Genomic DNA, 24499 nt, shown 5'->3' with positions numbered 1-24499 from the left:
ACTGTGAGAGTAGGAAATGCTCCCTTTGAGCCACAGCCTGCAGCATTCATCTGGGAGTGTCTGGCTCAGAGCAATCATGGCAGCAAAACCATAAGAGAGCATCACATCCCAAATTGCTTTCTGAAGATAAAATGTTTGTCTGAGCCAGGATGTTCTGGTTGCCTGCTGGCTTGTCCCTCCTGTGCTGCAGTGCAAGATGGGGTTGCTTTTGTCCTTCTGGGGCCTGTTTTTATTCCCGACCTTGGAGCATCTCAAGAGGAAGAAAGTTGGAACTCAGATGGCTTTGCTGGAAAATAGGAATTTGTGTAAGGAAGATCTCTTTTCCTACTGTGCATAGTTAATAAGACAAGATTAGCTCAGTTGGGTAAAACTTGGTTATAATAATCCCAAGGTCATGGGTTCAATCCCCTGTGTGGGCCACTGACTTAAGAGTTGGATTCAATGATCCTTGTGGGTCCTTCCAACTCAGAATAGTCTGTGATTCTGTGAATCAGCTAATAGACTTAGGGTTCTCTGTGTCAGTGCAGGTTAGAGCAGCCAGTGACTGCTGTATATACCAGCCGATTATGGTTCCTATGGGATTGTGTACTGACAAGGAAATGCCCACACAGTCTTCGCTTTCATAATGTATCCAAGGAGGAAACAGAGGAAAAAGAGATCTATGGATGTTTTTTCTTCATTTTTGCTTCCTGAGCAACACAGAGGAAGCTAAACTGGGTTTCTTTGACTCTTTGGAATTAAGAAATTTTAAATCTGTAGCTTAGTCTAAAATCCTTCTGCTCTCACACTGTTAGGCTGCCCAGCCACACTATGAAAATCCTATCTGAATTTTTCTGAGTATTTTTACTGTGGATTTTCATCCTGATTATGAAACTTACAATAATCAGCTGCATTTTTTGTCACTTAGTCAAATTTTACATTTGGTTCAAATGGTCGTCTAGCCTGCAAGGATTTCTTTGTGAACTCTAGAATATGCCCCAGTCCAGGAATAAACTGAAAGGAATATCAGCACCCCAAAGCTGTAAAAATCACCTTGTCATAAAAAGAAGTCTCTCAAAAACCCATAGAAAGTGTTTGTTCTCTTGTGTTTGCAAGGAAGGATTGTTTTCAGGGCTTAGGAACATTCAAGCATGAGTCACAGTAACCACAAGCAAGGGTCACTGGTTTGTAAGGCTTTTTGTGATTTATTATCTTTTTTTTTTCTCCATAAAAGCAGAGGAAAACCTAATGTCTTTGCAATTTACAGAGGTTCCCAACTGAGAAAGCTTACTTCATTGCTAAAGAAGTAGCGACTACAGAACGAACATACCTGAAGGACCTTGAAGTCATCACATCGGTATGTTTACTTGAGCGTTACTCATGAAACATGTGAAGCTCTAGTCAGTGGTAGTATTTCATCTGCTCCATTTAACATCTTAGCTGTTCCATGCTACTTTTATGTTCTGTACTGGAGGTATTCTTTGCAGTGCACAGCAGTGTTCCTCCAGGGAGGAAATAACACAAAACCCAGAAAGTAGAGGTTTGCACTGTGATTAGTAACATGTACTATGAAACTATATCAGGTTTAGAAACTTGGGACACAGTTCAGTTTTATTTTCTTGCTCTCATGCTTTGTGGTTGTAATTACTAAAAATGCCTGTGGGTTTTCAGTGACTTCTCTTAAAACTGAAGTAGCTCCTTAGGGGCACATATAAATGTCTTTTACTGGATTAAATGCCTTTTGCTGGATTAAATGCCCTCCATTTAACATGAAATATTGTGGAGTACCTCTTTGAATGATTCTGATTTTTCAGTAACTTAAATGTGTCATTCGTCTGTAGCATCTGATCAGAGTACAATTGTTAAAACCATCAAGGCAAATATGTGCCATTTCTGCGCACACACCAGTAGTCTCGTTTCACTTCCAAGAACAATGGTACAAGATTGTGCCTGAAATAACAGTCATCTCTGAAAGGGCACTGGATCCAAAACCCCTCATGGTATTTTGGTCAGCTCCAGAACTCTCAGTTCTTTATTTGCCCAGTGAGGTGCATTTGCTGAGAGTTGTGGTGAGGAGGACATGCTGCAGTGGAGAGTGTTGTGACCAGCTGGAAACCAGGGACACACTTTCTCGTTTCTTCTGTGTTACAGAAGTCTGCATGACAGATACAGCTCATCTGACATCAGCTTAAATATAGCCAATATAGTATGGATTTTACAGGCAGCAAGGTAGCTGTGGCCCCGCTGCTATTTACCCTGGTGTTCTGGGAAACGAGGCCAGTGAGAGAAAAGGCCAGGTTCTTTCTATAGGATGGTGGTCATCAAGGCAGTCTTAACAGCAGATAGGCTGTTTTCATCTAGTATTTCACTAGTGGCTGCAGAAACAGAAGTTTAAGCTCTTCAGAGCTAAACGGCATTTCCCACTCTGGCCTTCATTCTTGTGGTAGTCAAATTTGAATTTACTGGATCCCTAAGAGGGATAAGCCTGATGATTAGCATGCAGTTTTATCAGCCGTGCTCCACAAAGACTGTCCCAGGAGGTCACTGAGTGCGAACAAGTATCCAGCATCACTGGAAAAGGAACAAATGTGGTGCATGAATTTTGAGCCTTGGTAGATGTACTTCATCTTTAGCTCCACTCAGTCTGGAGATAAGGCAGAGGAGAGGAAGACTTGGGAGAGATGTGTCTTTATCCCAGGTCTGGCTCAGCTCCAGATGATGCAGTGTCAAGCAAGACAGCTGTTAACAGCCTTCTATGGTCCAAACATGCTTCCAGGCTCTGCTGTAAGTCAACCATAGATAGCTGGAACCCCTCAGGGCAGTGAGGAGGCAATAGTGTTACCACGTTGAAGTTAATAGGCATTGCTACCTTGGCAAGCTGCCTAGTCCTATGGCTTTATGTCACTCATGGGTCTGTTAGGGTGAAATTAAGGGAATATGGAGCAAAACCGAGGAGGAGCCTATTTCAGTCTTTACAGTGTTTGGCACTGGTCTTCCTGTTTTCTGATATGAGTGTCTTCCAACTGTTCACTTTGCACACAGCAACCCAGGCTTGGGTGCATACTGTACCAACTCCTGTCAAAGGGATTTCAGACAGAACTCAGCAAAGACAATGCAGAGCATATTTATTGTTTTTTACTAGATTGTTTGTAAGTGTTAGAAGTATTGCAATGCTCTTTCTCATGCACCTACTGCATTTGCAAATTCAATTTGTATTTATCAGTGATGGCAAAGGGGAAAGGAGTTTCTTTTGCCAACTAAACAGGGCCTGACCGCTCCTAAGAGCTCCAGTTTGCCAGTTCACTCATAGCAGTGACAGGGGTAGCCTGGATTGTATTCCTAGTGCCATCTAAATAAAGTCCTTGTTGGGTTTGGTGCTAGGTGCATTTGGGTTAGGTGCATAAAGACAGCAAACGATCATACCTGCTGCATTCCATTCACCAATAATTTTGCTTCTTTTGTTTTTGTAGTGGTTTCAAAGTGCAGTGAGTAAAGAGGACTGCATGCCTGAAACACTGAAAAATCTCATTTTCTCCAGCTTCGAACCTTTGCACAAATTTCACACTGGTTTTCTCAAGGAAATTGAGCAGAGACTTGCTCTATGGTAAGATTGTTGATTGTTATTTATCTTTGTTATTCCAAGCAGCTGAGCCTTTTCGTATTCCCTTTTAACTAACTTTCTGTGACCTACTGTAGTGTTTAATTTGTGAAAGTTGCAGATGTTGGTTATTAACAGACTGGGTTTACTGAAACGTGCTTTGTTCATGTTTACTCAATAAACTCTGTTGTTCAGATATCTCAGGTACAGACATATGCAAATAAGATCATAGTTCTGAATGAAGCTTTCTCCTGCCAAATGTCGGTGTTTCTACATGGCAGCTCTTCTAAAGAACATGTTGCAAGGAAGGCTTGTCAGTAATAAAGAGGGAGTGGTGAAGGACCAGGTCCCATTTCTGTCAAAGTAGGTGTAGGCTGGGGGGATTGCACAGAGCAGCTTCCCATTCTGTACCATCACAGCTGTGACTCTCTCAGAGTCTGTGCTGCACATTACAAACTGTCAGTTTTAGAAGAGGACACTGGGCTTAAGAATTACCTATCCTTAACATAATAATAACAGCAAAACATGACCATTTTGCAAAATAGCTGTGTTCCTGGCAGCACTCTTAAATTAGTTCATTTGAGTTAATCTGCAACGAACTCAATCTGAGCAGTGGCGGCAGCAGCACACAGAAGCCCTCTGCTCTGATTAGACCTGTCCAAACTGGATTGTCTTATTCCGTGTAGTCATTTTTTTGTAATTTATTTTTGGTGCTGAGAGCTGAGGTTTTCTTTCTCAGTTAGAAAAGTGACAATGGAAAATTATTTGAAAGACAGAGCAGGCAGACCTAATTGGTGCTAATCAGTTTAATGACACTTTAACTAAATGATCAAACAAAAGCAAAGCACTGTCTCAGAGTATGTGAGTTTAGCTCTTGTGACGTTATGAGTGAGACTACTGAATGAGGGCACAGCACTTTGCAGTGCTATCCAAACCCACCCTGCACAGCTCCAATATTAGCAGGTATTTTCTGAGAAGAGGAGAATGTGATACTGCCTCTGAGAGCTGACATCCTCACCCAGGACTCTGGTTGATGCCTGACATATAGTTACTCCTAAGACAGGTGCTGCACAGCCACCCTCTCTGCATCTCTCTCTTTTTGTTGGACTTCAACTGGTGTTAATTGTATTCCACTAAGGAGCATTTATTGCAGGTAATCCAAGAAGGGTCTTTCAAAAGTTATAAAATACTGATTGTTTCTCCAACCATGGTATAAGATTAACAGTAGCTGGAGTTAATCCCCAGCTAATTGGGGTTAAGGCTGTGTGGTGAGGAAAAACAAATATATGCACTTAGTAAGGTGCAAGTTCTGCTTTCCACCGGACCAGTCTAATCTAGTGAGCTTGCTGGGTGCTGACTTCTGGAGCACATGGTGAAAATAGAGATACCCCCTATATCCTTCTGGTTGCTGGTGGCATTACAGCTGGATGCCAATCTCCTATTTTTAAAAAATTGAATGATGCTGCAATAACAGCCTGCTGTGGAATGGTGTGGAAGTAAGTGGAAGGAAGAATCAGTTATGTTAAAAGAAACAAACAATATTTAGGATTTTAGATTTCCATGGTTTTACTTTGTTTCTCCTGTTCAGTTAGCTTCTTTCAGAACTGAGTAAGCCTTTTGTTTTCCAGCTTTTCCTTGGGTTCGAAGTCTATGGTTTCACAGAATGGTAAACCTCAGTTTAAGCTCTAGTATTACATTTCAACTGCAGTTACCTTGCGATTTAAAGTGCTGATATGCTGTGACGTTACTTTGCAATACAAATTTGTTTAAAAATATTCTGCTGAGGTAACTTTGTCCCAGCTGGGCATCTCATTTGACTTTGTCAACTCAGCTATTGCATGTCCTTCCACAGTTAGTGTAAAGCCACTGGGAATTCTCTATTGGCTGCTCTGATTCACTTAACAGAAAAACAGTCACGTTCTTTCCCCTGGTCTGCATTCAGTTTGCAACCAACAGCATGAGTGTACATAATGTCATACCCCAGTTGTAGACAGTGATTGTTTTTAAAGTTATGGAAGATTTGAATATGTGCCTTAGGAAGGGAGGGAGACTTGCTGACAGCTATTATTTTGGAGGTGTTGATGTTTTTATATAATGCCACAGATGCTGAGATAAGCCACAAGCAATAAACTCTATCCTATAGAGATTACTGTTTAATTAAACAGTGAATGACAAAATTAAACAGTCCCTCAGCATGTAGAAGAAGCTGATGGCAATGTGGTAGTGAAATTTCTTCAGTAGCGTAGTCAAGGTCACTCAGCTCTGTGCCCACTGCTCTTTCTGTCTTTGGCTCCAGGTAGGCTCTGGCTGTGTTCACACCACAGTGCAGGGCACTGCCCAGACTCTGCCTCAGCTGCCCAGCTCCTCACAGCCTGGCTGTGCCAGTGGCACAGCTGCAGGCAGGTGTGGGCAGGACTCAAGCCAACTCATTTAAATCGGACTCTTCTATGTCAGCTCTTAAATATACAGTCAGGTGGTTGGAAGGAGGAAGGTGGGACACTTGTTCTGAGGCATAATGTGCTCTGTGTTCCTCAGAGGGTGACATGTCCTATGCAAAAAGGGCCTTTGAATGAAAGGGTTGTGGACTTCATCAAGCTGCTGGAAGACCCGTACTTTTCATGTGTGTTGTGGGAGCTTGTCTCAAAGAATAAGCCTCCTGAAACCAGTAATCTGTGTTCCCCTAGTGAGTAGGATGCTGGGTTTTATCAACTTAAAGTGCAGATCAGCCTGCTTGCTCTGCATAAACATCAGTGTGTTCATCTAAAGTGTGTTTCAAACCTTCATACTTCATATTGGATGCTCTTACAGGAAACCATTCCCTTCTCTTTTAGGCCTGGAATCACGTTGAACCTGATGCTCTGCAGAAGAGCTGTGAGAAGGGCAAGGCTGGGGGGATTGTGCAGAATAATTGTTAGATGGCACTGTGCTTTTAATTTGTTCAAATATCTCGAGACTCTTAGAATTTGCCTCAAAGAAGCTCAGGTTGTGCACATTCTTAAAAGCATTTCTGGCTTGCTTGAAGGCTTCTGAACTGCAGTCAGAAGAAGGCTGTCTGCTACAGAACATCTTAAGGGCCAGTATCTTTTTGACCTGATTATAGATTCTGGCAGGTCTGATCTATTTCTTTACACAGCTCACTCATTTTTCTCTTTAGTGCTGAATTTCCTGAGAGCAGCACATCTTGGTGTCCAGTGCATAGTGATAATGCTTTTAATAAGACATGAATTGATGCTGACACCAATAGCCAACTGCAGGATACAAGAAGTTAATGCATTTTTTTCAGAGTTTCTTTCTGTTATGAAACTGAGCAGATTCCTGATGGGTTTATTGCACAGCATCCTAAGATCAGTGATACCATCTCTGGGCTGTGTTTTCTGCCCTGCCTGTGCTGTTGCAGGGCCTTTGAAGCAGCCCATGAATCCTCTCAGTCACTACAGCTGTTCTGAGCCCCGAAGACTGACCATGTTCATGGGAACAAGGGAAATAGCCCACTGGAGGCCGTGTGGTTTGAGGAGGGGAAGGATGACCTTTGGTGGATGCAGACAGGCATGGTGCTTCTCCTTCTCACACAGGAAGGGAAGAGGAATAGAGCAGACAGCTGCCTCAGGTAGGAGAGGTAACATTAGTACACACCAGGCAATCCCGTTTTAGCAAGTGCCAGAATTTCTGGATCCAGCACCTGGACATCCAGGTCCTAGTCCTGGCTACCAGTACTCACACAGGTTGCTCCTCAGCAAGGTTTTGGGTGCAAGGCCAAGAGTTCCCAACCCTTTTTGTGGGGAGAAAATATGGGAGACATATCTCAGTGGCTTAAAGCTTTTATGCAGAGACTGAGAAATTTTATGGCAAAGAGGAAGAGGTGGGGGCAGTGCAGGCAGAGCATAGCATGCTCCATTAACATCTGGCCAGTTGAATCTGAGAAGTCATTTAGGTTCCACTCCTTCTTTTATCTAAGCTATTTATGTATGTATGGCCAGACTTCGTGAACGAAGATTTGGGCAGGGCTCTCCCCACATGGGTGTGCCCTTCCAGCCTGCACAGTGGATTTTTTAGGTGAGGCGCAGCGTGCGCAGAACTGGCCCCACCCTTTAAGTCCTGAGGTCCATTTGCCTCAGCCGAGCCAGCTTGGGCAGTGACAGGGAAGTCCTCGGGACTGTCACAGCACCCGGTACTAACCGGGACTGACCCTGCTGAGCATCTGAGATCTGATGGGATGGGATGGCAGGGAGGCATTGAACTGCCAGTGGACTCTCCCTACTGAGACTCAAACTCAGGACCTTGGGATTCAGAGTGCTATCCATTACACCATGGGACCGCCCTTAAGCTGTTTAATAAGCTTTTCATTTGGGCCACAAGTACAACTTTCCATCCAAAAAAATTGAGCTCATCTTCCACACCCCTTTAAATATTTGTATGACAAGTTTCCACATTGGTTTCTTTAAATGCTGACAGAAAGTGGCAAATGGAGAACCAGAAGTTCTCCTTGGTTGACTACTGAGCACTGTAGAGAGCAATGCTGAGGCAAGCCAGGATAGCTATTTCTGCCCTAGGAAGCCCTCATCAGGCAGTGAAGAATCTGTGTTTTGGCCCTTATCCATGTGCTAAGAAGAAGAAGAAGCATTATGCACTTCCCAGAAATGCAGGCAAACTTCTCCTCTCCCAGGAAAGCTGGTAGTTTGACTGCTACATCACAAGCACATCTGAGGAAAGCTGCTACTCAGTATTACCAGATGTCACTGTGTGGCTGGCAATTTGCAAAAAAAAGGGCTCTTAGATCTTGGCATATGAAAGGAGAGGGCTCAATCAGGATTCACGGAAGCAAGTTTGAAAACCTGTAATAAAAAAGCACTTAGGGAGGTGTAGAAAGATGAACTAAATGTTCATTTATTAACCATTTTCTGTTTGAGTAATAGTGCTTGCTCTCAAGAAGAGCAGCATGATAAAACAGTTTATATAAACAAGGCAGCAGTCCTTATCTGCCTTCTCAAATGCAGAGTGCTGACTGTTCTGCATGTCTGGTGTGGAGGGATGAAAAGGGATAAAGATTTGAAATGTCTTTGCCCTATGTACAGAAATAAGGGATGTATTGTAATACAAACCTCAGAGTTATGCATTGTGAATTCCTGAGACAAAGACATTGAGAGGGGTTTGGTGCCAGCACATTGAGCTCAAGGATAGTTTGCATCGCTGAGGTCACTTTTGGGTACTTCTGGGGATTAGAGCTGTACTACACCCAAATTAATTGGAAATTGTGGGAGAGAAATAGCTTGTCCAGGATCTATTAGTCACACCTAGAGACACAGTGTTTGTCTCAATGGCTCTCCTGGTGGGATGTGCCCAGGATAAACTCTGAGACTATTCCACAGCAAGATATGAAATGCTGTTGCATTTACAGTGTGTTTTCCTGTGATGGTGTTACTTGCTCTTATGCCTTACTGTTTAAAAGCATTACTGATGCATGTTTCCTGTAGATTAGGTTTCTCCCACAACAGGGATAGCCAGCCTGAAGTCTTTAAATGTGTGCACACTCCCCAAAGGGTTGGTGCAACTCTGGGAAGCTCTGATGGCTTCAGCAGTACATTTCTTATGCTCTGAGCAGTGTTTCATGCACCACTTGCTGCTGAAAGGACAGCTGCAGTTTTGGCTGGAGTGGGCAGGGCAGTAAAAAGCACTACGTAATAGCCGGGTGTGAGCTAGGAAAGGGATGTTTTACTTTTATGGACTCCTCTTTTCAAATTACAAACCATTACTCTTATTTAAAAGACAATTGTAATGGGGAATGTTTAAGGTATTTTTTAATATTGAACTTTAAGTAACAATAAAGTGATAAAAAGTCAAAAGTGTCTAAGTGCTCAAAGACCAGCTATAGTATCCAGGAGGGAGATGCTGCTCCTAAGCATGTAACAGAAGATCGTTGTAAATTATAATTTGTAAATATAATTTGTTGCAATCGATTTATTATTATTTTGACTGCAATTGAAGGGCTGCACACAGAGATTTTTATGTTCACCTCGGAAAAAAATCTTTGTTGAGATACCTTTCTCTTCTTCTTTGCCTTTCCACTATCCCCATCAAATTTCTGTTTCTTCTGCTACCATTCATGGATGGTTGAGGATATGGGCTGACTTGAGATTTCTTTCCATTAATTTTTCAATTATATACACTAAGAACTTCATGTAATTCAAAAATCTGTCATAGCTTCTTGTGTAATCCCTGTAAGTCAAAGTGGTAGCCATTTTTAGTAATACGAATAAGGTAGTATCAGAGTTCTTTATCAGGTATAAGATCATCTTCCTCCTCTTTTCTTGCAATTTTGCACTTGCACTGCTGTAAAAAGGAAGGGACTATTAGGAGAAAAATAAGAAATTACCTGATTATGCAATAATGTCCCCACTATTCAGCATGATTTTCAGTGGCTTTAAACCTCTCCACACAATTTTGGTGGAGTGAGGGCACACTGTGTGTGGGGAAAGCAGCTCCTACATCTTCTGTGGAGCTGGGGATCATAAATCAACTCCTGACGAAAAGTTGTGAGATCCTAGTCCCTGAGCTTTGGCCCTTCTCCCTGGCAGACAGATACCATGTTCAGACAGTGACCCATGAAAACAAGGAGTAAGAAGAACAATTTAGCCATTGAAGCACAACAAATGAGCAGCTTCTTTCCTCTCAGCAAGCTGACTGTTGTTATTCAAGACATACACCGCAGGGAGAACTCTCTTTTGTGCTTGCGTGCTTTGGGCTGTTGTAGCAGTAAGACAACATCTGATGGATTGTGTATTTCAGTTTTATTTTTATATTCTGTATATTTGGATGCTCTTTCCTTGGGGTTTCTTCTTTATTTCTTGGGATTTGCATGTTGAGGAGCCAGGGAAGAGGGCAGTGTAGCATAGCGTTTACTCTGGAGTCCTGGCATGGAGCAGAGGTGGAGTGAAGGTTTGGGTTTAGGGGGCAAATATGAAACCATCATGTTCCTCCGATGCCTGACTTCAGCTTTCCCTGCCTCTCTGATCCACATCACAGCCTGCATGCCTATGCACCATCCCCAGTGGGAAAATCATCTCTGTTGCAAGGCACAGCATTTGCATGGCAGTGAATAAGCAAAGCAAGAAGAATGGCTGGAACAAGGAGCAATACCCAGCCATCACATTTCTACATTTTCTCCTCAGAGAACCCTGGTTTTATTTCTTCAAGCAGTATGCATCTGTGTGCAGCACAGGTCATCTCTGTTGGCCTGAGCAGAGGGCTCTGATACGATTCACCTATTCAATGTTCAGCCAGCAGGTGAACACAGGCTATTGCTTTTGGGGTACTCCCTTCTCTCTGTGTCACTCTGCCAATATACAGAGCCAGATTTAAAAGCCCTCAAAACCATTGAAGGGCAACTGTTCTTGTTGTTCTGTGTGTGACCAATGCGTGAGATGCTGTGCAAGCAGTCAGTGCTGGCTGTGCTGAAGAGGGGCCAGGGGGTCAGCTTCTGGGAAATGAGGACCTTACTGTTCAGGGAACAACTGCACTAAATATTAGCTTTTGGAAGCACTCTGTGACTTCAGTAGACTTGGGCTCAGCCTTCAAGTAGCTAGCCAGTAGATAAGAAATTTGCAATGCATATTCTAGCCAACCTGTTGAGGCCTTCAAATCAAAAAAGCAATGTCTATTTAGAAATAACAATAACATTCTGTAATGCTGTACTTAGTATTTATCTTGGCAGAAAATAGATAACTATATACCTTTCATGCTCAGAAAGGTACAAAATTATTGAAGTCCTTTAGATGAAATCAAATGTAGAGACATAAAAAAGGATTAGGCAGTGCCAGAGAGGTAGAGAATAACACATAAAGCAAGAATTCTTATAGAGATAATTACTGGATGGCATGTTGTTATTGGCAGCAGCACAACTTCATCTGGCTTTGACATTTCTGGGATCGCATGTAGTGGCACAGCATGAACTGTTTGGGATGGGATGCTGCATACCGGCTCCAGGGCTGGAGGATGGCTTTCCCGTGCTTCCTGCCAGTGTGGTGCTACTGCCTTGGACTTCAAATGGTTGTGGTTTTCAGCTGGGGACACTTTGATATGCACCACTTGGAGCAGAGCTTCAGGGGCTGGAAAGTTTTATTTACAACCTGTCGGAGGAAATCTCAGTGGGGACAGCTGATGGATGGACAGGGCATGGGGGAAGGGAAAGTCAAGGAATAGCATAGAGGGGAGACGCTTTGACAGACCGAGGCCTCCTGGAGACAGAAATTATGCTTTTATCCTCAGGTAATGTGGAAACTGTAGTCATGTGATGTCCATCTGTACCTCTGACGTTCCTTGCAGCTTAGACTATTTCTTAGGCATGATTTGACTATGGCAGTGTTTGTCTTACCTAGTGCTTTTGCAAAACTGGTGATAGTAATTAAAGTTACCAGTGACATCACCCAACTTCCTACCCCAGTGTAAACTTTGGGTTCATAAAAAAAACATCAAAAAAATCTTGTTGAGAACTGCTTTTCCTTGCTTAAATGGGCATGCAAGTGCCTGGGAGACTTAACACTACAGGAAATAATTAAAGACAGCCTATAAAACTGGCTATTGTTCAATGAACATGGAACAATCTCTTATTTATCAACTGAGTCTCTTTGTCTATTGAAGGATAAAATAGGGGATGTTACTGTGTAGTTTGCCTTCCAAATTTCACAGTTAGAAAAGCATGCAGAGAGATTATCCAACATGAACGTGAAAATGTTTAACTTAACTAAATAAAATATATGTCCTGAATATACATCTATTAATGTGATAATATGCATTTTATTTAAAAGCAAAAATTCTGTGTATCTTGCCAGTGAAAGTATATTCCTAATAACTGCTGCATCCTCTATGATTTGGTGAGCGTCAGACCTCTCTTGTTAAATTGCCCATACTAAGGAATACAGAGTTTTATAACCTGGTTGTCCACTTACTCTTTCACTGTGCACAGAATTGTCTTAAAAATGCCAAGTACTGCAAATGGGTGAAAAAATGTATATCCATTCAGCAGAAAACAGAGGCCGTGTTATCCTTGGATTCGTTTAGAGCTTCATTTTATTTCTGCCCTCTTCCAAGGTAGTGCATTTCTGTGGCTGAATTGCAGTTGCTCACACCCAGGACTGGATCTGTCTCCCAATACTCCAATGTGGGAGCTGAACTAATTGTAAAAATTGAGGACAGCATATAAAAAGCCGTGTTGTGAGAAACTTAGATGCAGTATTAGAAGTTGGAAAGGGGAGTAGGACTGTGCTTCTTCCCACACACACCTGGTGATTTTCTTTTGAAAGCAAAACTTGGTTGTAACAGACCTGTAACAGGGTCCTACAGTCATGATTTTTCCTCCTGTGTTTTCTAAAACATATTTGGATTCAGTTAGAGTGTGGTGTCCTTGCCTGTCTCGCACATGGGTTTAGAAGCAGGAATATCTTTTTCATCAGGAGCTGGGTTTCTCCCAGATGGAGAACTCATCCAAGTGCAGCTGGCTGGGTGGGAGTGAGCAGTTTGCATTTGTAATATCACAAGTGACACACCGAACGAAAATTCCTACCAGTGTGTAACACTTATGAGTCAAGCCCAGATGCTGGGTAGATTTATATTTTTTTAGTCCCACTATCCCCTACATAAGCAGAAAGCTTTTCAGAGGAGGAACACCCCTTGGGTCATGTTCTGGGGTTCAGTCATTGTTTCTGAACAGAATTAACCTTCTGCTCCAAGCCCACATATTGTCATGGGATTTTGATGCCTTCTTTTTTTGTAAATAATTTCTGCCCTTCTGTGGTATATTTAAAAATCCTAAAAAATTTATTTAAAAGTCTAATCTTTCTGTTAAATGCCTGCCCTCTCTGTTTTTAGGAGTGAAAGCCAGGCTGGGTGAAAGGTGTACTGTACCTGACATATCTATCAGGAAGACTCCTCACATGCCTCTGAGTGATGGAGCATGGGGGTCAGGATTTTAAAAGAAATAAGCTATTGAGTTCCTTTCTGTGCTTGTAAGTGATTATGTGGTTTTATTGCACGACTGAAACGTGTGGTATTTCTGTTGCTGACAGGGAAGGCCGCTCTAATGCTCACATTAAAGGAGATTACCAAAGAATCGGAGATGTTATGCTAAAGAATATTCAGAGTATGAAGGTAGGAGTGATCCTATAACCACTAAGCTTTGACATGGATTAACATTAGCATGCTTTTCATTTTCATATGATGTTGCCTCTTGTGCTGTTTTTTGCCAATTGTAATCAAGGATTATGCTATGAAAGTTTCCTTTGGTGAAGTAGCAAGCATTTGCTAATCTAAGATTTCAGCATTGTAAGCTGACTTTAAAGCTGTCCAGCCCCTCTTCTCCACTCTCCAAATATAGAAGCAGCAAACACAAAAGTTCAGGAACATTTAATTTCCAGGTTTTTTTCCTTCAAATAAGAAGGCAAAGCATTGGAATGCATATGGATGAAGAGATGGTTCAAAAGCTGAGCACACCTTCTTTCTCATGCAAATTTATGTATTAAGGTATTGCAGGAGTAGTGACCATAACCTGGATATTGATTTAAATGGGGAAATTATATTCCTCCACTATGGTCAAAGTTAGATGAAAGGTTTTTGAATGAATGAGAATAATTGCCTTCAATCCCTTTAAAGCGGGAAATAAAAATACATGTATGAACAGTAAATCTAGGTGTAATGTTCAGCAGATTTTGCAATTGTTCTTAGTCTGGCCACAGCATTATTGTTGATGCTCTGTGTTACTGAGAAAACAGCATGGAATGCATGCACGGGAGCCTGTGACAACCCTGAGGACTTTTATATGGATGTAAGCTCACCTTACTGTTATGTAGCTATACATCCAGGATGGTTTGGGGCAAAACAAGGCCCTTCACCTTCTGTATGTGGATGTCAAAGTGCTTGCAAAATCATCCAATAAATCTTTCCTCGGTGATTGCTGTTTGGGCATTCTGCAGTTAGTAAATGCAGCAGCCTTGAGTCCTTGGCTGGAGGAAAGGGCAGTTTAATAATTACAGCTCTCCTGAGGTGCTAGTGAGTACTAGGTTTATCTTTCAGAAGGACAGAGAGGCAGGGAAGTGATGTACAAATGATTATACAGCAAATCAGAAGAAGGGAACATAGAAATCTTCATTTACAGTCCCCAGCATAGACAGCCTTATCACCAATAAGGCAGCCTTATTCTCTCTGCTGTGTACTTAGTTAGGAACTGCTTTTTTCTCCTCAAGATGTAATTCAGATGCATTGAAAGAAACATAAATGGGAATTTTCTACCTCCATCATCCCTGCTCTCAAGAAATATGCACTTCTCCACTCACATTTTTTAGAATATCAGAATGCTGACAGACTCTGGCTCTGCTCTTTGTTCCTTGCAACATTAAATTGTCTGTCCTTCACTGTCTGCATGTCCTTCTGGGGCAGTAGTCTAAAGGCAGTGTATGGTCCTCATTGTAACTTAGACCTGTCAGTGTGCTTTCACCCTTCCAGTTTTCCCTTTCCCATTAGAAGGTTTTACTTCATTTGCTTTGAGATTCAGCAACGCTGATTAACTGATATATTGAGAAAAGAGACCAAAGCCAGTTTAACTTAAAAGAACTGCACAGAAGACAATAAAGTTAGTTAAAACTCTACTTATTTATCATGAGACCTGTTAAAAGACCTGAAATTTGACATTCCTTGTTTAATTAACATAGGAGAGAAGTTAAGAGCAAGTAATTAATGGGCAGCCAGAAGGTCTGCCGTGTCTTTGCTTGAATTACAGACTTGTAAATGAACATGCAGTGTATGGAGGAAGCAGCTGTAGGGAAAGAATGTTTCTGGTAAACTTGTCGCAAATCACAGGAGAGAAAGAGTTGACTAGAACTATGTCAGAAAATGTCTTCTCAAGTCCATTCATTTGATTCATTCAATTTCTTTTTGTTTGTTCTTAATATTCTACCAATTACTGGAAAACTTTATTTAGCTGCTCAGAAAAGCTCTGTTTATCCTGAAGAACCAGTTTCCCTTTTGCAAAACACAAATTAATTTGCTGTATTGTTAAAAAAAAAACCCAACCTGATAAATTGTTTTAAATGGGACTTGTGAATATCTGTAATACTGAGAAGTAAATGTAGCTGCTGTGTGTCTCATGGGAACCTCAGTCACTTACTGGTGCACTGGTTGCTTCCCCACTGCCAGTGGGATGATCTTAGAGACTGCACTAAGGAGAAAAGGATATAGTCCAAGGATGAAAAACATCCCCTTTTCTATTGGACAGCACCTCCATTTTTGTGATCAGATTCCCAGGAGATGCAACTTCTCATGAGTAAGAGAGGAGCAGAAGCTGGAAGTCCATTTGCCTGCATCTCAGTTCCCCAAAAGCACCTAAGGGAACTGGGAAAACTAATTTGCTTCATCCTTTTAGCAAATCCCATTTTCTTTCCTAGCTCTGCATTCACACTGTCTGGCTGTGTCCCTGTTGCACCATTTGCACGAGCTATGTTCATGTCATCTCCTTGCCTTTGGATTTCTCACTGATTCAATTTTGTTGACTCATGTACTTCTGTTTTACAGGGAATGCAGAGGGGGTGGGGGTGTCTACTTCAAATGCTATTTCTCCTTTGCAAGAGAATATTGGAGCCATTATGTTTTACAGTGATTTTGTTTGCAAAATTCCCACTGCTGTGCTAGTTTGTTGTTTTGCTGGAATAAGTTTGAACTGAGTCATGTCTCACAGTGATTGCTAAGAGCTCTACCACATCCTCTTTTCTTTTGTGCATTTAAGCAACTGACAATTCACCTGCGGAAGCACAATGAGATTTTAATGGAGCTGGAGAATGGCATCAAGAACTCTCGCAAGCTGGAGACCTTTTGCAGAGATTTTGAACTACAGAAAGTTTGCTACTTGCCTCTCAACACCTTTCTTCTCAGACCTTTACACAGGCTTATGCACTATAAGCAGATAATGGAGAGGCTTTGCAAGCACTATCCTCCAAGCCACGTAGACTTCAGGGATTCAAGAGGTAAGTAAGAGAAAAGACTCCAGTTTCTGGGGCTGGGGAATGGCATCCAAATCTGTTAGAGGTGTATGGCTGGACAAAACAAAATCATTTTTTTAAGCCTACATCAAAAGAGGATTGAGTTGCAAAATCCAGCACTCAGAACACCAGAAACAGTAGGATTAAGGTTGCTCTTGTATACACATTATGCCACAGTCTGGGCAGGTATTTGGAAGAGAATTCTGCTGGGGGTTATTAAACAGACAGAAATGACAGATGGTTCAGAAAGTCTCTTAAAGTCAAAACAGGTGGGAGGTTGGGAGAGAGCACAGGGAACATACCATATGTGCTTGTCTTGTTCTTAGCTTTCCCTACAGGTCTGCTAAGAACACAAAATATTGGCCCAGATGAACCCTTGCTCTGACCCCATAGGGCTGCTGTTTTTATGTCTTTAAGTGTTGTCTTTTTTTCAAGACATACAGTTTGCTCTACTACCATTTCCATGATTTGTGTCAGGGACTAAAAGCAGCTACCATGGGTTGTTTGCATTTTTTTTTCAAGCGTGAAAAAATTTCCTTCTTGTGGTCTGAACTCATTGCCTGCCATTTCTTTCTGATGATTTGTGTTCATTTTTCCTTACCCCCATCCTGCACTCCTGTTGTAAGCTAGGTATGTTTTAAGGACAGTTGTGTTACCTGTACAGTTAGCATCGGTGCAGATCCATGGAAGAGCTTGGGCAGGGAGCAATGCTCAGCAGGACTGCTCCCAGCCATAAGGTGTAGCTGAGTCAGCTGTCTGAGTTCCCTCAGGTTGTGTGAGATGAGACCCACAGCAGGTAATGCACGAAATGTGGAGGTAATCTGACCTACGGCAATAGGAAATGCCACAGAGGTCTGTGGCGCCGAAGTGCTGTGTGACACAGATGTTTGTCCAAATGTAGCTACTGCCTGAATGATCTCGGCAAATGCAGCGAGTAGTGCCTTATGTCCTTCGGCCAAGGCTAGATGATGAGGATGATGTGTCCATTCCCACCTCCCCAGAGGGTACAGCAGTCATCAAGGTTTGATTCCTGCTCCACTTTTGAAATGGATGTGAACATAGGATTCACAGATGAAAATAAGAGAGCATGAGGACAGTGTGACTCAGAGGCACCATCACTCTGGGATCAGTCTCTTACTAAGGTGTTTGCAGATTTTTGTTAAAGGTCAGTCAGAGTGTAAAGGAAGCAAAAAGAATTGGAGATGTGGATAAAAACCCAGCAGAGAGCACCTGTCTCCCACTAACAGGTGGGTGAATTGTCTACTGAGCAACAATGTAAGAAGGAAGGAAGAACCACTGTTAGTGTTCCCTTGACTGTATTTTTTTAACACCAATGGCTGTAACTGCTCTTTGAGCACTGAAGTCAGTGTCTTTGACCCGTTCAGAGACTGCTCATCCATTCAGGTGTGTCAGGGTTGTTCCTCCCATTCATGATGGCACAGGGAATTGGTACCATCTTTGCAGAGAATGAAGTACAGCCATGATATGTCTCAGCAACATACAGCCCTTTTAGTTGTTCTCATTGATGGGATTGAGGGCAACCCCAAGATCACCATGTTTGCCATCTGAAATGACACAATAAATGACACTGACATTTCCTGCTGTTTTCAAATATGGACCAGACCCAATGTGCTGTGGGCAGGGGGAAAAAAAGAATTTTTTTTTTCAAGAATAAAGAACATCCCTAGATTGACTGGAGATGTAGGAAGTTAAAACATTTAGGAAAACCCATTCATTGGTGCTCTGAATTGGCTCCAGTGTTCTTAAAATTTTTCTGTGGCTAAAATAGAACAAACTTTTGGTTTAGGAAATAGACTGTCTCTTCCATACAGCACTCCACCCTTTCCACTCCGTAAGATGATGTCCAGAGTTTGTGTGGGTTTTAGTCTGCCTGAGTAGCTTTACACTGTGAAGAAGGGTAGCACAAGAAGGTTTGTGAACCGGGTGCTGCAGAGAGAAGCTATATTTCTTTTTGAATATTCTTGTAAATTTTTAATAAGCACTTTATGAATTTGTCCATCTAGCTGCTTTGGCTGAGATTTCTGAAATGGTGGCTCAGCTCCACGGCAATATGATAAAGATGGAGAACTTCCAGAAGCTGCATGAACTGAAGAAAGACTTGATAGGCATGGACAATCTGGTGATCCCAGGAAGAGTAAGTAACAGAGTTGTGATCAAGATTTGATGCAATTTTAAAGCATTAGGTGTGTTTTACAAACCTGTTAATTAGGGGCAGCTGTGACATTGCCTTTCCTCATCCAAACCTTTTTCTCTCAACAAAAACTGTTAAATAAATGTAACCATAACATATGTTGTGGTTTATCCCCAGCCAGCAGCCAAGCACAGCAGCCACTGGCTCACTCCTCCACCAGTGGGATCTGGGAGAGAACTGTAAGGGTAAAAGCCAGAAATCTTGTGGGTTGAGACAAAGCCAGTTTAGTAGGCAATACAAAAGTTGTACATGCAAGCAAACCAAAACAAGAAACTAGTTCACTGCTTCCCATGGGCAGGCAGGTGTTCAGCCATCTCCAGGAATGCAGGGCTCCATTACCCATAACACATACTTGAGAAGACAAATGCTGTCACTCAGAACATCCCCCCTTTCTCCTTTCTCTTTTTATGCTGAGCATGATGTCCTATGGTATGGAATATCCCTTTGGTCAGTTGGAGTCACCTGTCCTGGCTATGTCTTCTCTCAGCTTTCTGTGCATCCCCAACTTCCTTGCCAGCATGGCAGTACAAAAAGCAGAAAAGTTCTTGACTCTGTGTAAGCACTGCTCAGCAATAACAGAAACACCTCTATAGTACCAACCCTGTTTTCAGCACAAATCCAAAACACAGGCCCATAGTAGCCATGGTGAAAAAATTAACTATACCCCAGCCAAAACCAGCACACCATAGAAAACAGGAACCTTTAAAGCAGAAAGAGGCAATCCTTTTTATTGATTTTATTAGGCTTGTCTTTTGTATAGATTTGGGCAGTTGTAGGCAATTCCAAAGAACTATTACAACAGACGCATTAAAAATGTAATATTTATCACAGCTTTCAGAGCTTGAACAGTTGCACATTTCCTCATTTCATGCTGCCCTTATATTTTTTTTCCCAACCCTTGGTGCTAAATCATGATAGATTAAAGGAAAATAAGACATCTCTGCTGGAGGACTCTCAGCCCTTTCACAGTGCCTTGCTTTGAAACTCATGGCCCTGGGGACAAGCAGTCTCTTTAGTCTAAGTGTAACTTCAGGCAATAATTTTTGAGACACAGTTGCCTTAAGTAAACACTTTTAATTGTGTTACAAAAATACCAACATCACTTCTTTACTTGTCATGTTTTTTTAAGAACAAAGGCTTGTTTCAGAATAAATGAGCCAGAGTGTAATATTTGTAGCCTTTTTTTATTTTCCTGGCACACGTATATGTGTATGCAAACTTGAGAGTTGTCTGTTGTTGAAGTAGTTTTCTCTCCACTCCTTTGACTTCTGTGTGTCATACACAAAAATAGTACTTGTGGCAAGCGAAATGCTGGGGTATGAAGTTGATGTGCCATTGGGAAGGCAGTGCTGAGCAGAGGTATTTCTGGATTTGTGGCTGTTTCCCATTCCCTCACTTTGCCTTTCCCTGTCCCCAAGCAGCTGCCACAGCTCATGTTTCTTTCTAGTGATCCACAGACTGTTCACATCCTTGGCAAGTCCCTCAGGACATTTCTCAGCCCGTGCCTCTCTCTATCACATGAAATTAAATGCTGTCATCGGGTGTTTCTGCTACCCTGTTCTATTTAAAGACCAAGCAGTCTTCCTGTCCTAGGAAGTTCAAGGAAAAGGCAGATAGGGGGCAGAGGTTGTTTACCTGCCAAGGCAAGAAGCACTAGCCACCACACTCTGGCACATGCCCAAGAAATTACTGCTTCCAGCTCTTTGTCTGCTCCTATGGCTGTGACTGAAGCCCTTGCCCTGGTGTAGGCCAGACTGGGAGGCAAATGCCACCATAATCTCATCCTTTCATGTTGTCCCAGAGTAGGAATTCTGCTGCCACCAAGCTGGTACCTATATTGGACATGCAACCATCCCGTGGCTGGTTGTGCTTGCAGGTAGCAGTGACTTGCAGCACTGGGAGGGCACTGGGAGCTCTTGATTCGTGTGTTAACACAGAGCTTGCCGTGGTAGTGCTAAGCCTGCTGGTGATTATCCGATGGTACCATATAAGTACTAATTATGATTAATAGTCTTTGGTGGCCAACAATAACTTCTAGTGGCCTCTCTAATTTTAGATAGCCAGTTTATTCCCAAGATTCAGGTGATTCTGATACTTTATGTAAGTTTTAAATGCACAATTATGAGAAGAATAACATTAGAATGACTGTCATAAATAAATATAAACCTCTTGGCAGAAGCGGGAGCGACTGAAAAACTGAGTTTTCATGGGTTTCATATAAGTGGAAGGGTGAATCGCTGCATAGTTCACAGTAATCCCAAGAAATTCAGCATTTTGAAAGTTTCAGATGTGCTACTTTTCCTCTAATTCCATACCTAAACATCCTTAAGTAGTTTGATCTAAATTCGTGTGCTCTATTATATTACACGGGTGGTACTGGGATAACTCACTTTACCAGACAAGTGTCCTTCTTGTTCTGCTGCTGCTGCTAATGTTTAGTTCTGTAGCTGATTTTACATTGAAGTGAAGAGCTATGTATGTCACACTCACCACAGAAGCTTACCAGTGGCTAACCAATAATATAAAGGACATCTTACCGTTAGTTTATACATCATTGGTACCATGAAAAACACTCACTCAAAACTGATGAAAAAGCTATCTGAAGTTAAGTTGTCTTAATGTTAGGTAAAGAAAATTTTGTTTAGCTGAATTTTCCTAAAATGGATGAAAGGAGTTTATCCTAAAGACAGTTACAAATGGAAAGGAATTACTCTATAAATTAGATTTTTAACATGCTTCATAAAATTAAAAGTCTTGATGACTGGTACTCAAGTCACTCCTGTTACCAAGTAGTCTTATTTATGTTTGCATAGTAAAAAAATCATTTTTGCAGGAGATATTTTTTATTTGTTTCCTACAGGAGTTTATTAGACTGGGCAGTCTTAGTAAGTTGTCTGGAAAAGGTTTACAGCAACGGATGTTCTTTCTGGTAAGTAAGAAGACAGTTTTTCTTTATATAATGAAGTATAACTCTAGGCAACTATTAGACACGCTGTTAGACTCGAATTGTGAATTACAGTAAGTATTTTTACACAGCTTTATTTAAATTGACATAATACATCACCTGTGTAGTTGGTTGCTAAGAACTTGCATTTCTGCCCAAATCCAGTGTTCTCTTTGTTACTGCTTCTTACAAAGATAAAACTAGTTTTTATATGACAAGGTGAATATAATGCTAAAATAATACTTCACAGCACCTTGTCTTAAATAAAAGCAGAGTTCTTGCAAAATGAAAAGTGGCACCATGGATAGTGATCATATCCAGAAAAGAAGATAAAGAGTGACTCCTGGTGATATGCACAATAATCCACATAATGCTTTCAGGACACATAATAGAACCAAGTTTTTCCATAAACCATCCAGTTTCAGCCCACAAATGCCCAGTATGTTGATGGGCATATCTTTATCTGGAGATACATTTTGTGGCTCTTGCTACAGGAAAGGTTATTTGTCTCGTCCCAACATCACTCACAGCATTTTCAGGTTATGGTGATCCCACTTGATCTTGATCCCCAGGAGCTGACCAGATGGTTCCTTCTCTCTTCCTGGCCAGCTGACTTGCTCCCAAGCTCCCCATCTTGCTGATGCTGAGCCCTTAGTGTTGGGGCACTGTGATACCCACCAGAGTGCACAGATTTTCTAACCCAGTGTTACAGGGTAAAACATTGAGTAGTTAGTGCTGTGTGTGGCACAAGAATACCTCCTTGTATGCAAAAGGTGGAGGCAAATGTGTGTGTAGGAAAGCTTGTGAGCATGCTAGGTTTTACAAGGTTTGATATTAATTTCTCAAATAAGCCAAAGATACAATCTGATTACCTGGGTAGGATGATCCTCTGCTTTTAAAGGCACTGAAGAGAGAGCTTAATGAATATGGTGCATATTTTCTTTCATACTAACAGTTTTTGTCACCAGATGATGCCTTGATATAATATCTATATAAAACATTAAAAATCTGAGATAAGACTCACAAGGTGCTCGCACTGTCAAAGAAGTCTTTGATCTGTCCCAAGCACCAGAGTCTATTTGGAGGTAAAATCCCGGGTCAGTACTGTGAGATTCTGAATACATTCTAATCATTGGCAAAATTAAATCCCCCTCTAGTGGCTGATCCGCAAAGCTTCATGAACTACTACTACTGGATTGTAGAGGTCTGTGGTGAAAGCTCTGTTTCACACCACGGAGTATGATTTTTTTGATGCAACCATTTGGTTTGAGAAAAACGCCCTTTGACCCAGGTGGCACAATGAAAACATGCCATGGCAACAAAATGCAGGCAGTAATTTGACGTGCTTTGGACAACTGCTATTTCATGAATGAAGCTCTACAAATTGAGATGCTCAGTCTCTTCACCTTGGTATTTCAAACCTAAATCCATCTACCTTAAAACAGTCTCCCACCTTCCTTCTGAATATGAGGAGTAGTAGTCAGACACTCCATTCATAAGGGTTGAGTTGGACACTTCTCTTGCACATACTTACCTTTTCACTCAAAGCAGAAGAAAATATTGGGGAAACACACATCTTCCATAGCTTCAAAGTGTGGCAGAGTGTGAAACAGTTTCACTACCTGGTTTCACTGCTGTGTGACTTGTTAGTTCTGACACAGAGATCACAAAGGGAGTAATAGAAGACAGTGGGAAATTGTGAGAATATACCTAAAACTAGCTCAGAAGGAAGGCAGGGAAAATAACAGGTGCTAATATTAGGTGGTGGAGTACTGTGGAAGCCAATATTTTGGATTCATGCATTAGGATTGTCTTATAAATAGTCAACTTTACTGTATTTACCATTGTGTTATTTTTTTTCCCACATACATCCATGCTGAGCAACATCATTCTAATAATGCTTATTCTTGCTTTTTAGTTTAATGATGTCTTGTTGTACACAAGTAGAGGCCTGACAGCATCCAATCAGTTTAAAGTCCACGGGCATCTTCCACTGTATGGCATGACAGTAAGTATTATGAGAATTTAAGGGATTTGTGCTTAAATGCCCATTTGTGGTCCCATCTTAAGTGCTTGATGAATTTCTGCTGGACTGAAAGCAGCAGCACTGGGAGTATTCTCTGATTCAGAGACCATGAATTTTACAAGTAATTCATCACCAGTTCATTACAGACATACTGTGCAAGGCAAGTAAACAGTACCAACAATCTTAATTGCTATAAAAACAACATTTCAAAATGTTTCCAGCTCTGTGTCTCAAAGGCAAAGTAGTGGGAAACTGGCAACAATATATCATTTGGAGCTCTTGCTGCTGCAATTCTTCTGGCAAACAGCCAATTCAAGCCAGTATCAGGTAGTTACCTCTTCCTATATGGTTTCAAAAATACTTTTGCTAATTTCAAAACACTTTCATTCTCTCTGTTATTTTGTTTGGAACTTCTCATGTGTTGGTATCTCTTCTGTATTGTTTTCTTGAGAACCAAGCTAGGTAACCACTACCACAGTAACTGATTTTCTGTAAAGACTGAGGCTTCAGGTTTTATGAAGCACTTCAGGGAACCTACTCAATTGTTGATGGCCATTTGGCCTGGATTTGTTCACAACAGAACTGTTATGCTGCAATATCCAGAGCACTCCAAGCCTCTACCATACTCTTTTGTATGACAAATCACTCTTCAGATAAAAATACCACTATTTACTTCAACACAAAGCATACAAAGCCATACTTTGGGTTTAAGAGGTAATTG

At 41.6% G+C, this 24499-nt stretch overlaps 1 protein-coding gene across 4 annotated transcripts in view; it reads left to right on the top strand.

The window, feature by feature from the left end:
• Positions 1 to 24499, top strand: part of FARP1 (FERM, ARH/RhoGEF and pleckstrin domain protein 1) — a 209997-nt gene that overhangs the window by 178031 nt on the left and 7467 nt on the right. For all 4 annotated transcript variants that reach the window (XM_071549227.1, XM_071549219.1, XM_071549210.1 and 1 more), the window contains exons 15-21: positions 1247 to 1336; positions 3450 to 3583; positions 13636 to 13717; positions 16344 to 16581; positions 18621 to 18751; positions 21669 to 21737; positions 23671 to 23760. In XM_071549227.1, the coding sequence (XP_071405328.1) occupies positions 1247 to 1336; positions 3450 to 3583; positions 13636 to 13717; positions 16344 to 16581; positions 18621 to 18751; positions 21669 to 21737; positions 23671 to 23760 (834 nt within the window). The remainder of the gene's footprint in view (positions 1 to 1246; positions 1337 to 3449; positions 3584 to 13635; positions 13718 to 16343; positions 16582 to 18620; positions 18752 to 21668; positions 21738 to 23670; positions 23761 to 24499) is intronic.

This window comes from Pithys albifrons, chromosome 1 (assembly GCF_047495875.1).
Source record: "Pithys albifrons albifrons isolate INPA30051 chromosome 1, PitAlb_v1, whole genome shotgun sequence".
Lineage (NCBI taxonomy): Eukaryota > Metazoa > Chordata > Aves > Passeriformes > Thamnophilidae > Pithys > Pithys albifrons.
The sequence above is the reverse complement of the archived record's forward strand: the minus strand, read 5'-3'. Positions and strand labels throughout refer to the sequence as shown.